The following is a 12327-nucleotide window of genomic DNA, read 5'->3' as shown; positions in this document are numbered from 1 at the left end:
AAGGCCTGCCCCAAAAACCATTCACAAGTCTGCCAGTATCACCAGCTGCCTGCCTTTTAGTCATCACTGTCCTCCGGGTAAGGATTAATTCCCAAATGCAGGAAAACCCACCTTTGCCACCCAGGCAGAGCGCTTGCCCCGGCCACAGACCATGCGTCGGGCTGCTCCGTGGCTTTCCATCTGTGTTTGCTTTCCGGGCGTGTGTGCCGAGCCCGGCAGACTGGAAGGGTAAGTTGGGCAGCTCTCCGTGGGAGGCAGAGCCCAGCCGGCCGCCCCAGCTCCCGCAGGGCCGGGGCGCAGCGAGGGGGAGCTGGGAGGGTGCCCGGAGGAGGAGTCTCCTGTGGGTGCAGGTGGAGGAGGAGGGCGCGGGGATGCGGAGGCAGGTGCCTGGCAGCCAGACCCGCTCCCGGAGGAACCCTGCAGGGTGAGTGGGGTCTGGGGGGTGCGGAGCAGCCGGGGACACCCCACGAGGAACAGAGGTTGCCACAGCTTTCGGCCCCGAACACGCGTGGGAGCTGCTGCAAGGGCAGAGCTGGCTGCAGGAGCCATGTGCATGCGTCACCCGCTCCTCCGGACGGGTTTGAGGGAGGGCTTGGTGCTGCCTTGCCTTAATTTATAGCCGTGTGCTGTAGGTCATTCCTCCTGGGTGGTGTGGGGGTGATAGAGGCTGATCAGGTGAATAACCCCCGTGTCCCGGCTTTATCTGAAAGCAGTCAGGAGGAAAGGCATGTCTCCTGCGCTGGTGGGGCTGAGCCTGGCTGCTCCCCTCCCCGGGGTGGGGGTCTGGGATCTCTGTCCCCTTGCCAGGGAGCGCAGCCAGCACTGCAGAGGCACTTTTGGGGGGATCGCCTTTGCTTTCCGGCCACCCAGCCCCGTGGTGGCTGCTGAGATGGGGATTTGTCCCGGGTGCTCCGGGCCGCTGGGAGCGATGTGAGCTGGGAGTCCAGGCTCTGGCAGCCTGTGGCTGGAGGGGAATCCCTGGCCAAGCGAAAAGCCCTATTTGCAGCTGGTCTGCCTGAACACAGGTGTCTCTGCTCAGTTTATTTTCTGCTGAGTGCTCACTTAGCATCTCTAATATCCCAGGGAGTGAGTGGAACAGGTACACACCTGTGCGTGGCAGGTATCTGCAAAGTGTCTGAAAACAGCCAGACTGGATATGGCACTGGCGCAGTCCCATCGAGGAGCTGGGTTTTGCAGCTAATATTATTCTCTTGTATCTTCTCGCTGCCTTTGTTTTGGAAGCAAATGGCCCTCTAGCTGCATTGAATTGCCCGACTACCTTGCATAGCCGGGATCTAATTACCTCTGGAGCTGGGAGCCCTGTCTCCAAGCGGCACCGAGGCTTTTGTTTTTAATGACTTGCTCTGCCGCGTTCAGAGTGTGACAATGTAGGAGAGCCTGCCAGGACCGGCTGCTGGTGCCACTGGGCTTGTACCGCGATGGCTGCAGCCAGGCTGGGAAAGCTGATAGGAGTCGGGATGTCTTGGGCCAAGAATCTGTGGCACGGCACTGGGTTGAAAACAGAGTAAATGGGTCTAGTGATGAGCACAGCTCTCTGCCGTGTCCTGGGAAGCAAGCTGGGTTCCAGCCTTCCCTATCATGATGCTTGGGCAGAGGGAAAGCGTGGCCAAATCCAGCCGTACAGCCCCAGTCCGTGGCAGGGCAGCCCCCAGAAAGAGCCAGGAGCGGCAGGAAATGGTGTGCAGTCAGGCTCTCGCCTCCCTCCCCACGCCATGAGCTATCTCTGGCCTCCTGTTAATGTTTACAAGGCAGGTCCGGCGTCATCATGGCCTGTCCAAAGACCAGATCCCTCCTGGCTTTCCCCGGGATCCTGCTTCCTGCAGGGCAGGGCTGTGGAATGGTCGCAGGGAGGAAAAACTCGGCTCCCCGCCATCTCTGTAACACTGTCATCGGCCCCGCTCTCTCTCCAGCTGTCTCCAGCTCCACTTCCCCGCTTGCGGGCGCAGGTACGCTGGGGTGAGCTGCTGGGACCTCGCCAGCACGCCGCCACCCCAGCTTCTCTGCTTACAGGCAGCTCCTGCCAGGCGGAGCAGGGGAAAGGTATTTTTAGGGCTGTTGATTTGACACCATCTGAGTTTCCTCTCCTGTGAGGCTGGAGTTCGGGGAGAGGGCAGGAGAGGAAGCCGCAGGGTGAGCTCCTGCTTTGGTTTGTTTTCTGTGTTTAATGGGACCGAGGTCATTCCCTATCACTCTTATCTGTGGCAGATATTTTCTTGCCTCTCACCAGTTCCTGCTTACCATTTTACCCCCAGGCAATAGTTACCCAGCAGCTAAAATCTTTGTTTATTAACAATGCACCGAGAAACATCTGTATTGTTAGAGCTCTGCTTGCAGGTTGTTGGTTTTATTTTTTTAAACTGCTATTGTTATACTGGGGAAAAAGCAGCTTTCCATAGATTAGCAGAAAGACAGGCCAGACATGGCAGTTTGTGCATCTGTTGGCCTTGAGATATGAAGCTGCCCTATAAATAAGAGCATATTATTAGGTTGGTCCTTGCTATCTGGAGCCACAGGGTACACAGTGCCCATACACCTCAGCCACGCTCTATGACGGGAATGCTCGGCGCCGTGGGGCAGCCGGCTTCGAGGGGAGCAGACCTGCGAGGGAGATGCCGGAGCACTTCAGCATCCCCAAAGGGCAGCAGCTCTGCCTGCTCTGCCTGTGGCACGGCAGACTTGCTCCCTGGTGCTTAATTCGGGTACAGGAGGGTACACATCGAGACCCTCACGATACCAAAATGGCCAAGGCTGGCCAAACGCCCTGGGTGATGCCAAACCTCCAGCTTGTTGGGCAGCCCTGGGGTTTACCCCAGCAGGCCACGCACAAGGAAAGGAGCTGAATTTGGGGGGTGGACCACAGGGATCCCTGTGTTTTCTGGGGTCCCAAGGAGGACATCAGTGTCCTGATGGCTTGTTGGTAAGGGGCTCATTATTATCATGGGTGAGGGATAACCTTAACCCTTAAGTCTCTGGTTCCTGATGGAAAAGGGTCCTAAGCCACCAGTGTGAACTCACAGGGGCACAAGTGCAGGCAGGTCTTTCCTTTTCAAGTGGGATGGTGACCCCTGAGAAAACGAGAAGCAAGGCTGGGAAGGAGGAGCAGGTGTTTTGGAGGACACAAGGACCGCATGCACCTCCTCACTGAAAAGAGGGTCTGCTTTTGAAGGACATTTAGATTTTCCTGCTAGGAGAAGCATACCCAGCCATGGTGAATAGGATGGTTTGGGTGAGGGACAGCCTGGAAAAAGCCTGGGGAGGAGATAAACCTTACAGGAGGTTTGTCCGTACTGTGTGGGCTGGGAAATCTGCTGGGGCCTTCCCCTTCATCAGCTTACCTCACTCCTGCCTTCCTGTGCCGCTCCCCTTGCCTCTCCCTCCCTGCAGATGAGTAATGCCACACGTGCCTTGCTCTCTCCCTTGCTGCCTGGCACCCTGGGGCCCGGCACAGCAGCCCGGCTGTCCTCAGCCCCTCCATCCCCAGCCCTTGCCCAGCTCATGGCCACCCACAACAACTCCCAGGACAGCCAGCAGCTTTTCCTGACCACGACAGCAGCGCAGGTCATCTCCGGCATCTTCGTGTGGTCAGCGCTGATCGTCACCTTCCACCAGGTATGGGCTCGAGCAGAGACAGGGCTCGGTGCCGGGACTGATGCAAGGGCAAGCCTATTGATTGCCCCCCAAGTTCATTGCAAATCACTCAGCTCCGGATGGATATTTCCTCCTGTTGGTGCCCGGAGGGGAAATCTCTGCTGTCGGGAGCCCGTGCTGGCAGCTGGGGAGGGTGGACTTTGTCCATGCACTCCCCAGGTGGCTGCCAGAGCCCGGAGCAGCTGCAGGGCATCGGCACTGCCCAAAGGCAGCACCCAGCGGGGTTTCTCATCTGGCACCCCGGGGTCTGTGGCTTTGGGGTGTGGGCTGCCGGCTGCCTTGAAATGTACTGCCAGCGGGCATGGCTTTGGGTGCTGTACGGATCCATGCTGCTGAAGGCAGCCCTGGGGAAAGCTGGTGCCTCTGAGCGCTGGGATGGGGCTGCACGTGGGCTGGCATGGAGGAGGGCACACTCCTTGCACAGTGCCGAGGAAGAGACCCAGTTTCCACGTGGAAAGGATTGCCCCGGGGACCAGGATGGAGCCTGTCTCATGTGTCTGTTCACCGCAATGGGGCTGTGGTGGAAAGCTGGCGGTGCTCTCACCCCCAGCGGGAGGGCTGACACGGGATGAGTCTGCTGCAGGCTGGGGGTACCTCTTGTTCCCCTCCTGACTGGCAGTAGCCACAGCTCTGCACACTGGGCACTTTGCAGATCTACACACACCTGAGGAATTACACCGTACCCAAGGAGCAGCGCTACATCATCCGCATCCTCTTCATTGTGCCCATCTATGCCTTCGACTCCTGGCTCAGCCTCCTCCTCCTCGGCAGCCACCAGTACTACGTCTACTTTGACTCGGTGCGCGACTGCTACGAAGGTGAGCAAAGCCTTTCCTTGGCAGGGAGGCTGATGGGCAAAGCAGGGCTCTCATCTTGCTGACCTGTGTCTCTGGAGTGTCCTGGATTGCACAAAGTGGCAAATCTCCATCTCTTTCGCTTCCCACTCTCCTTTTCCCTGTGCAGGGGTTTTCCCCTTCCTTCTCCAACAGCAGCAGGGAGGGGATGCCCCATGGGCAGACACGAGCTGGTGCCTTTCTGCTGCCTGCCTGCAGGCTCAGAGGGACCGCAGCGTCATGCTCCCGGGCAAAGAGGTTTTCTGGCTGCGTTTGGAGTAGAAATGCAGCTTCTCTGAAGTGTAAGGTAGACATACCTAAGAAATAGGGGAGCTGGGATGTTTTGAGATGCAGGGGAAGATTGTCACAGTTGAGGTTGAGGTTGCTCTTCCACCTTGATGCTCTGCCCCAGTGAACAGAGGGGTGTGGGCATGTGTATTACTTCAGGTTTGGAGTATATAGAAAGTAAGCGATGGTGATGTCCAAGAAAACCATTCAAGACCTGCTCCTTGCTGGCCACCAGCTGCTTGTGCTGCCCCTTGGCATTGTTGAGGTCCTTCCATGCAGATGGTCTCTGGCCGTTGCACTCCTGCCTGGGCTTGTCTGGCTCGAGGCTGGCTCCATGAGCACCGCTGGGACATCTGACTGCTGCCACATGCACTCAGGGGCTGTGTGTGCACGGAGGAGCTGCTGCCTCTGCAGTGAACGCTGTGCACGTGGCGGGTGCATCTGACTGTGCTTGGAAGTCAGACAGATTTGACCTGCTGCTCCTCTCGTTGGGCTCCCACCCACCAGTGTCCCGAATTCTCATGCGGTCCTGGGGTAGATAAGACACCTGAACAGGAAGGAATGTGAAATGTAACAACCCCTACCCCAGACCTCCATCAGCCCTGCTGATCATGCCCGCCCTTGCCTTGCCAGCTTTCGCGATATACAGCTTCCTGAGCCTGTGCTTCGAGTACCTCGGAGGGGAGAGCACTATCATGACAGAGATCCGAGGGAAGCCCATTGCGTAAGTCCCAGCATCCCATGAGTTCCTCAGACCTCCGCCCACTTTCCCCCATCCAGCAGCCGCAATGGCATCTCCTCGGCTTCTGATTCCAGGTCCAGCTGCTTTTATGGCACCTGCTGCCTTCAGGGCATGTCCTACACCATCGGGTTCCTGCGCTTCTGCAAGCAGGTGGGTACCCGATGGGGCACATCGGCTCTGCTCCCCCCTGATGAGGGCTCCCTGGGCAGCAGCTCCCTTCCCTGCTGCCCTGCCGAGAGGGCTCTGCTTCACCGCTTTCCCGAGATGCTCTTTTTGGGTTTTTTTCCACCGAGGGAAGCAGCTCACCCAGCTTGCAGGCACCTGGCCAGCAGCAGGGCGCCCGCTCGCTGTCCTTGCCTCTGACTCACTGCTGAGTCAGGGTCTCCTCCCACTGCAGAGCTGAGATTGCCATCTCTGTCCAGTCCCAGGTCAGCCTGGACGGCTCTCTGACGCTCCTGCGCTGCGCTGCTGGCTGAATCCTGTCCCCAAGCCACCTGGTGCTCCCCCTCGGAGTAGCTACTCTGCCTTTCAGGAGCTGCCTTTTGGGAGCCCTGCTCCCTCCCGTCTGCAGACCTTGAGCTGGTTCATGTTTCACCCCACAGCACTGGTCACTCCTGTAATGGAGAACTGCTCTCTCCTCTGTGTCTCTGTCCCAGGAGCAGAGGGGTTGGCTCACGTGGAGGGGCCAGGGGTGGCAGGAGCTGCAGGGAGGGTGGTGGGACATCCCTGCTGCCCAGGGTACACAGTGTCTCTCCCCCTGTGCAGGCCACGCTGCAGTTCTGCATCGTGAAACCCCTCATGGCGATCATCACCATTATCCTGCAGGCGTTCGGAAAGTACCACGACGGGGACTTCAAGTGAGGATGCTGGGTCGGGCTGGGTCGGGTGAAGGGGACAGGTTCCTGCTCCATCACAAGGGACAGGGTGTCCTGCCAGCTCCCTCCCCACCAGGGAGCTGCTCCACGGAGCCCAAAGCGCCAGGGAACAGAGACTCACTACCCCCAAATAAGAAAGGGACAAAACTCCTGTGAGCCATAATACAAGAGGTCCCACCCACAGAGGAAAAGCTGAGAGTGGCACCCTGCTCCCCCTTTCTCCCTACCCCTCCTTCCCCCCTCTCCGGGCGGGGCTCTCCCCCTGGCAGAGCCACGCACTTCTCCCCCGCTACCATTTCTTTCTTCCTTGCCTCCGGTTGCACTCGCTTTGCTTCCTGCAGCCCAGGGCAGCAGCTCGCTCGCTCTCTCCCTGCAGCGTCCAAAGCGGCTACCTCTACATCACCATCATCTACAACTTCTCCGTCAGCCTGGCACTTTACGCTCTCTTCCTTTTCTACTTTGCCACCATGGATCTGCTGCGTCCATTTGAGCCGGTCCTCAAGTTCATCACCATCAAGGCCGTCATCTTCCTCTCCTTCTGGCAAGGTGGGTCCCACCACACATGCCCAGCACTTCTCCTCCCACAGCCCCACCTGACCTGGGGACACAGGGACAGAGCTGATCCCTCTCCCTTCCCCTGCACAGGGATGCTGCTTGCAATCCTGGAGAAATGTGGGGTGATCCCTGAAGTTCAGCTCATTGATGGGAAGGAGGTAGGAGCTGGTACGGTGGCTGCTGGCTACCAGAACTTCATCATCTGCATTGAGATGCTCTGTGCTTCCATTGCCCTGCGCTACGCATTCACCTGTCAGGTGTACAGAGAGAAGAAAGAAAACTCAACAGGTAACTCTTCTCTCTTTTTCCTTCCTTCATTGGTGAGTAAGAGGAGACCCTCCCCCTTAGAGCATTACCAATGGGATGCTAAATGCCACCAGAGGAGTTTCCTTCACCTGTGCTCCATGAGTTCCTTTGCCCTCCTCCCTCATGATACCCACGAGCCACAGAGAGTGGATAGGAAAAGAGACCTTGGCGTGGATGGGCAGAATTAGGGGATTATGGTTTTATAGCACATGCTGCTGGAGAGGTTCCATCCTCTTTGAAACATGGAGCTGGGGTTGCCTTTCTTCTCCTTGGGCCTTGCCACCGCAGCTGAAGTGGCCCACGATGAGGCCCTGACTTTGAATTTCTGAGGAAAAGTGTTACTCCAGTCTTGGAGTGCTTGGCCTCAGTGACTGACTGATGTCCCATCACCCTCCCGCTCTCCCTGTTTTTCAGCAAACCTTGCCCCGATGCAGAGCATCTCGAGTGGACTGAAGGAGACTATAAGCCCCCAGGACATCGTGCAGGATGCAATCCACAACTTCTCACCCACATACCAGCAGTACATCCAGCAGTCGATGCAGGAGGCAGAGCGCAAAGCGCCGAGGGAGAATGAGCAGGTGGCCGCCAAGGTGGAGGGACCGAGCGGCAGAAACAGCAAAAACATTGAGAAGAGAGTGCTGATCCTGTCAGACGAGGAGCTGTAGGAAACATTGGAGGGGACAGTGGCACTGGAGAGATTTAAACCCGTGAAAATGGGAGCTGTCTCAAGGCCAAGACAACCTGGTCTAGTTGGAGTACCAATAAGCCAGGAACTCTGCCCAAAAAGCCAGTCTCTCGAAGGGATGATGCAATAACCCAGGGAAAGGTTAAATCAAACAGTGCCAGCTTCTGCTGTCCTGTCTCTACTGGTGTTAGGGACTGGGCTGACTTTTCTCCTGCCATGGAGCAGCCCTGTATTGCTGTCTGGGCTTTGCTGCCCCAATGCCTGTGTCTGACACCAGCCTCATGCCCGCACCCACGCCGAGGGATGCCAGGAAGGGAGGGGAGCCAGGCTGCAGGACAGACCAGCTGCCCTCGCCTTCCTCTTGCCTCCAAGCAGTGCTGAGGCCTGAGAGAAATGCTTTTCTCAGCACAGTTCTGCTCTAGTTTCTCCCAATTTGAGTAAAAAATTATCTTGAAGGGCCCCGTGGAGAAAACCAGCCCAGGAAGGTGACTTCACTTCACCTCAAAACCCGGTAACAGTCGAAAGACGTCATTCCTTATTTTTACATCTTCTCCCTTCTCTTTCTCCCAGAAAAGCGTACGGAGTTGTGCAGAAGACCCTTACAAGGGAGGAAGAGTAAATCATCCTCTTCTCCCTCCAGATGGGGATGCAGCTGTCTGAGTAACTCCCCTGGGAGTGGCAGTGAGGTCCCACTCGGGGCTAACGCGCGGTCTCGCAGCTGCATTTCTGAGAGCTGCCGGTGGCAGAAGCGCTTGTTTATGTCTAAACCAACTTATCTCTGAACGAATCAGAAGTTAAAAGGGATTCCAGCTTCCTTATCAGAGTCTTTGTAAGGGAACCAGACTGTGACTGGTGGTGGTAGGAATGCGCTTATTGGGAACTGTCTGTTCCTCCGAACCACTTGCTATTCCCCGTCCCTGGGCTTTGCCCAGCCTGTGGGGAGGCCGGCGGGAGCTGAGCCCGGCCGGGTGACGGTGGGGGAATGGAGAGGCTCTGGGGGCTGCTGCTGCTCGGGGCAGGACCGCTGGCAAGCGGAGACACTGCACGGAGGGATCTTCCCCATATCAGTGACGGAGAGCGTGCATCCTTCTGTTAAACTTCCTCTCTGCTTCTTTTTTTTTTCTCTCAATTTTTAGTCCGATTTCTATTCCCCTGTTAATCAGATGATCCTGGGGAACTAACTTAGGCACTGGCCGGGCTGTTGTTTGGGGGTGGGAGCTGGGTAGCGAAAAGACGAGGGCAAATCTACAGCCTCAGATTTGCAGTCGCATGGCAAACAAACCTGTGGGGTAAGGCTTAGAGCCATTTTACATGCAACTGCTAGCAGATTTTTTTCCCCTGCTCTTTCTTTCACTTAGCTCAGCAAGCAAAGCCCATGATCTGCCTGTTCCTGCTCTAATGCTGATGCTTGTAAGCTCAAGGTCCTCCCTGCCCCTCGATGCTGGCCCAGCAGAAATACCTGCACATGCAGCATCCTGCACATTTTGGCATTCCGACTGGATTTGTGCCCATCTTTTTCACTCCACAAAGAGGTGCGTGCCCCCCACTTCCTCTTCTTGCACTGCACCTCTTCCAGCCCTCGCCTAAGCTGCGGATGCAGCACTTCAGAGCTACTGGATCTGCTTTAGCCAAGCTAAGCCCAGACTTCATCAGCAACAAGACAACCTCTATTTATTGTTATTGGAGAAAACTTATTGTGCTGGAAGCCCAGACTCCACATGAGCAGCCTAAAGCTATGCCAGTGTTGCAAGTCCCTCTGCTCTGAAGCACCGCTGCTCGTACCTGCTTAGCTGGTGAGACCGCTGCCACTTTTCCTGCAGTGAGGTCCATATACAAGAGCCATACGCTCTGAGCATCCACGCATCCATCCAGGGTCGTGCGCATCCTGGAAGCAGGACCCTCCTGCCCGTGAAGTGCAGCCTCGATGCTCAGGGAGGAGGCTGCTTGGCTCTGTAATGCAGCCAGCACCCAAGCAGGGACATCTCTCAGCTGAACATCTTGGTCTTCTCCACCCCTCTGGGAAAGGGCCAGCCACAGCTGCAGGAACAGAGGCTGCTCCGGCTCCCGGGGCGAGGACAGACTGCAAAGGTGACGATGGTGCATCTGTCGACGCGCTCGCGGCTGCTGAGATAAAGACTTGCACAAGAACGCAGCGAGGAACACAGTTGTACTTCATTGCACAAATGACTGACCCTGGTGCATAATGGGCTGCATTCATTGCTCTTACCAGCAGGTGCAATTCCCATCGCAGACAATAACATTTGCCTATTTATGTCAAGCCCTGATTACTGTATTATATGTAAAACAGGTCTTTCTTGCAAGCAAAACAAGGAGGAAAAGAAAAAAAAAAATAAAACCAGCTGTGACTCATCCAAGTCAGCAGTGTGATACCAGCCTGAAGGAGCCGTGCTGGGCTGGACACCAGCTGGCTGCTGTGCCGTGCAGCAGCAGGCAACGCTCCCCTCTCCGGCCGGCGCGAGCTTGGCCTCCTGGTTGTCTTTTTTGTTGGAGAAGGGAGAGAGGCAAGAGCTCACGGCTCAGGCCGGGTGCTGTCACAGCCCTCAAACCGTTCCACTGTCAAAACGCATCCACGGAGAGCAGAAATACCAGCAGTGTTGCAGGCTGAACGCGTCCCCCAGCAGACACGGTCCTGTGCTCCTCTGCTAACACGTCTCCTCCACCTCTTCAACAAGGACGCGGGGAAAGCTGGCAGCGAGCACAGGGGTGACCTACACAGAGCCTGGCTGTGCCTGGAGCCATGCCAGCAGGCAGCTTGGGAGGAACAGGCTTCACTCGCTGCCAGCAGCAGGCTCTGGTGGTCGGCAGATTTTTTTTCTAGTTGTTGCTCATCTTGGCTTTCCCCAAGGACAAGGCTGGGCTGTGGCTATCGGTTCTCCCAGTGCTTTTTGGGCTTGGGTCAGGCAGGTTTACAACCCGCTTGCGCCGGGGATGCGTCCGTGTGGGGCATACCCTGCCACGGCACCTGTGAGAGCTGGGGCCGACCACGCTTCCTATGAGCCGAGAAGAGGGAAGGCGGCTGTGCATGCCAGAGCGGAGCCAGTGCTCTTGCGCACGGCTGCTTGCCTTGCAGCACCCAGAGGCAGAGAGATTTCTTTTTTGGGTGTTAGCACCTACCAGCGAGTCCCTGGTCACAGCTGCTGACAGGCAATGGGCTGCCAGACCTGCGCCACAGAGCAGGATTCATGCTCTTGCAGCCCTGCTCACAGGGAGTCTTCTCCCCCCCCAGCTCTAGGACTTTCTCCTCCACTAAGTATGGTGAAGGTTGAGTTTCATTGCTGAACCTCCACCTGGCCCATTCCTGATGCCCTTCTCCTCCTGAACTAATGCTCCTTCATCCCTCTGACAGACATGACTGATCCGCCTCCCTCTCTTCTCCTCTCCACGGTCACCAGCTCCTTGCTGCAGTCTCCAGACAGGAGCTGAAGCAGATGATGGTGATTTTCTTGCTCAGCATGGTGACTGCAATCACCCCCCCAGCTGCACCCGCGTCCCTGCTCAGCCAAGCCTGCCCAGCCCCACCTCTGGTGCCTAATGACCATCCATTACCTGCTGACACACAAAGCCTTCTCAGCCCTGCTTCTCTCCACCGTGACCATGTATAATCCTACCTCTAATTCCAACTTAGGCCAACACACCCATCTGCCTCCAACCTATGCCTCAGCCCAGCACAGGCCAAGCGTCTTCCTCCTTCAGCCATCGCCTAAAGAAAATCAGCCCCTTGGAACAGGGGATTAAAGCTAATGTGGCCCCTAGGAGCTCACCGGCACAAGGTACCACCTCTTTAACGCCCAAACAGGGAAAACCAGAAAGATGAAATATTGACATAAGGGATTAAAGCAGTTTATTCACAAGCAGCTGCATAGGAAAGCAGTGAAGGGATATTTCCCAGCCTGAAGGAGGAGAGGGGAGCATCTCTCTCCAACACTGTGAGATGTCACAGCACAGGGTCTCCAAACCAAGAGTGGCCTTGGCCAGCATCACAACTGTGGGCAGGTGCCTGCTCAGCTATCGCTCCCTGCTTGCATTACCACAAATACCCACTGATTATATATATATATATATATATATATATATATATATATATATGCACACCCACTTATTATATTCTTCCTACTGGGTCAGAACAGATATATGTGGACTGAGCATGGGATCTACCAGACAAGCGGCTTGGCCAAGCGCTACCCCTTGAGCATGTTCCAAACACGCCAAGGAAGCACCACAGCGAGGATGGGAGATGGACAAGCTGGCTACACTGGGCAGGGTTGGACGCTTGCAGAAGCCCGAGCAGCCGTCGCACCCACCTTAGCCCAAACCCACATTGCTCACCAGCAGAGCCGCAGCCAGCCGTACGCT

At 56.5% G+C, this 12327-nt stretch overlaps 1 protein-coding gene across 3 annotated transcripts; it reads left to right on the top strand.

The window, feature by feature from the left end:
* The first annotated feature begins 341 nt into the window (after positions 1–341).
* TMEM184A (transmembrane protein 184A) lies at positions 342–10567 on the top strand. 3 transcript variants are annotated; one of them, XM_075436829.1, is made up of 9 exons: positions 342–424; positions 3473–3630; positions 4322–4487; positions 5424–5514; positions 5607–5682; positions 6298–6389; positions 6784–6953; positions 7053–7250; positions 7683–10567. In XM_075436829.1, exons 2-9 carry the CDS (start codon positions 3517–3519, stop codon positions 7931–7933), a joined length of 1158 nt encoding a protein of 385 aa, XP_075292944.1. In that variant the 5' UTR covers positions 342–424; positions 3473–3516; the 3' UTR covers positions 7934–10567. The 3 variants fall into 3 exon arrangements, with proteins under 3 accessions (XP_075292944.1, XP_075292942.1, XP_075292943.1); XM_075436827.1 differs by having other exon boundaries at positions 347–424; positions 3406–3630; XM_075436828.1 differs by having other exon boundaries at positions 362–424; positions 3470–3630.
* The last annotated feature ends 1760 nt before the right edge of the window (positions 10568–12327 follow it).

This window comes from Opisthocomus hoazin, chromosome 15 (genome assembly GCF_030867145.1).
Source record: "Opisthocomus hoazin isolate bOpiHoa1 chromosome 15, bOpiHoa1.hap1, whole genome shotgun sequence".
Taxonomy (NCBI): domain Eukaryota; kingdom Metazoa; phylum Chordata; class Aves; order Opisthocomiformes; family Opisthocomidae; genus Opisthocomus; species Opisthocomus hoazin.
This window is presented reverse-complemented; position numbering and strand designations above follow the sequence as displayed.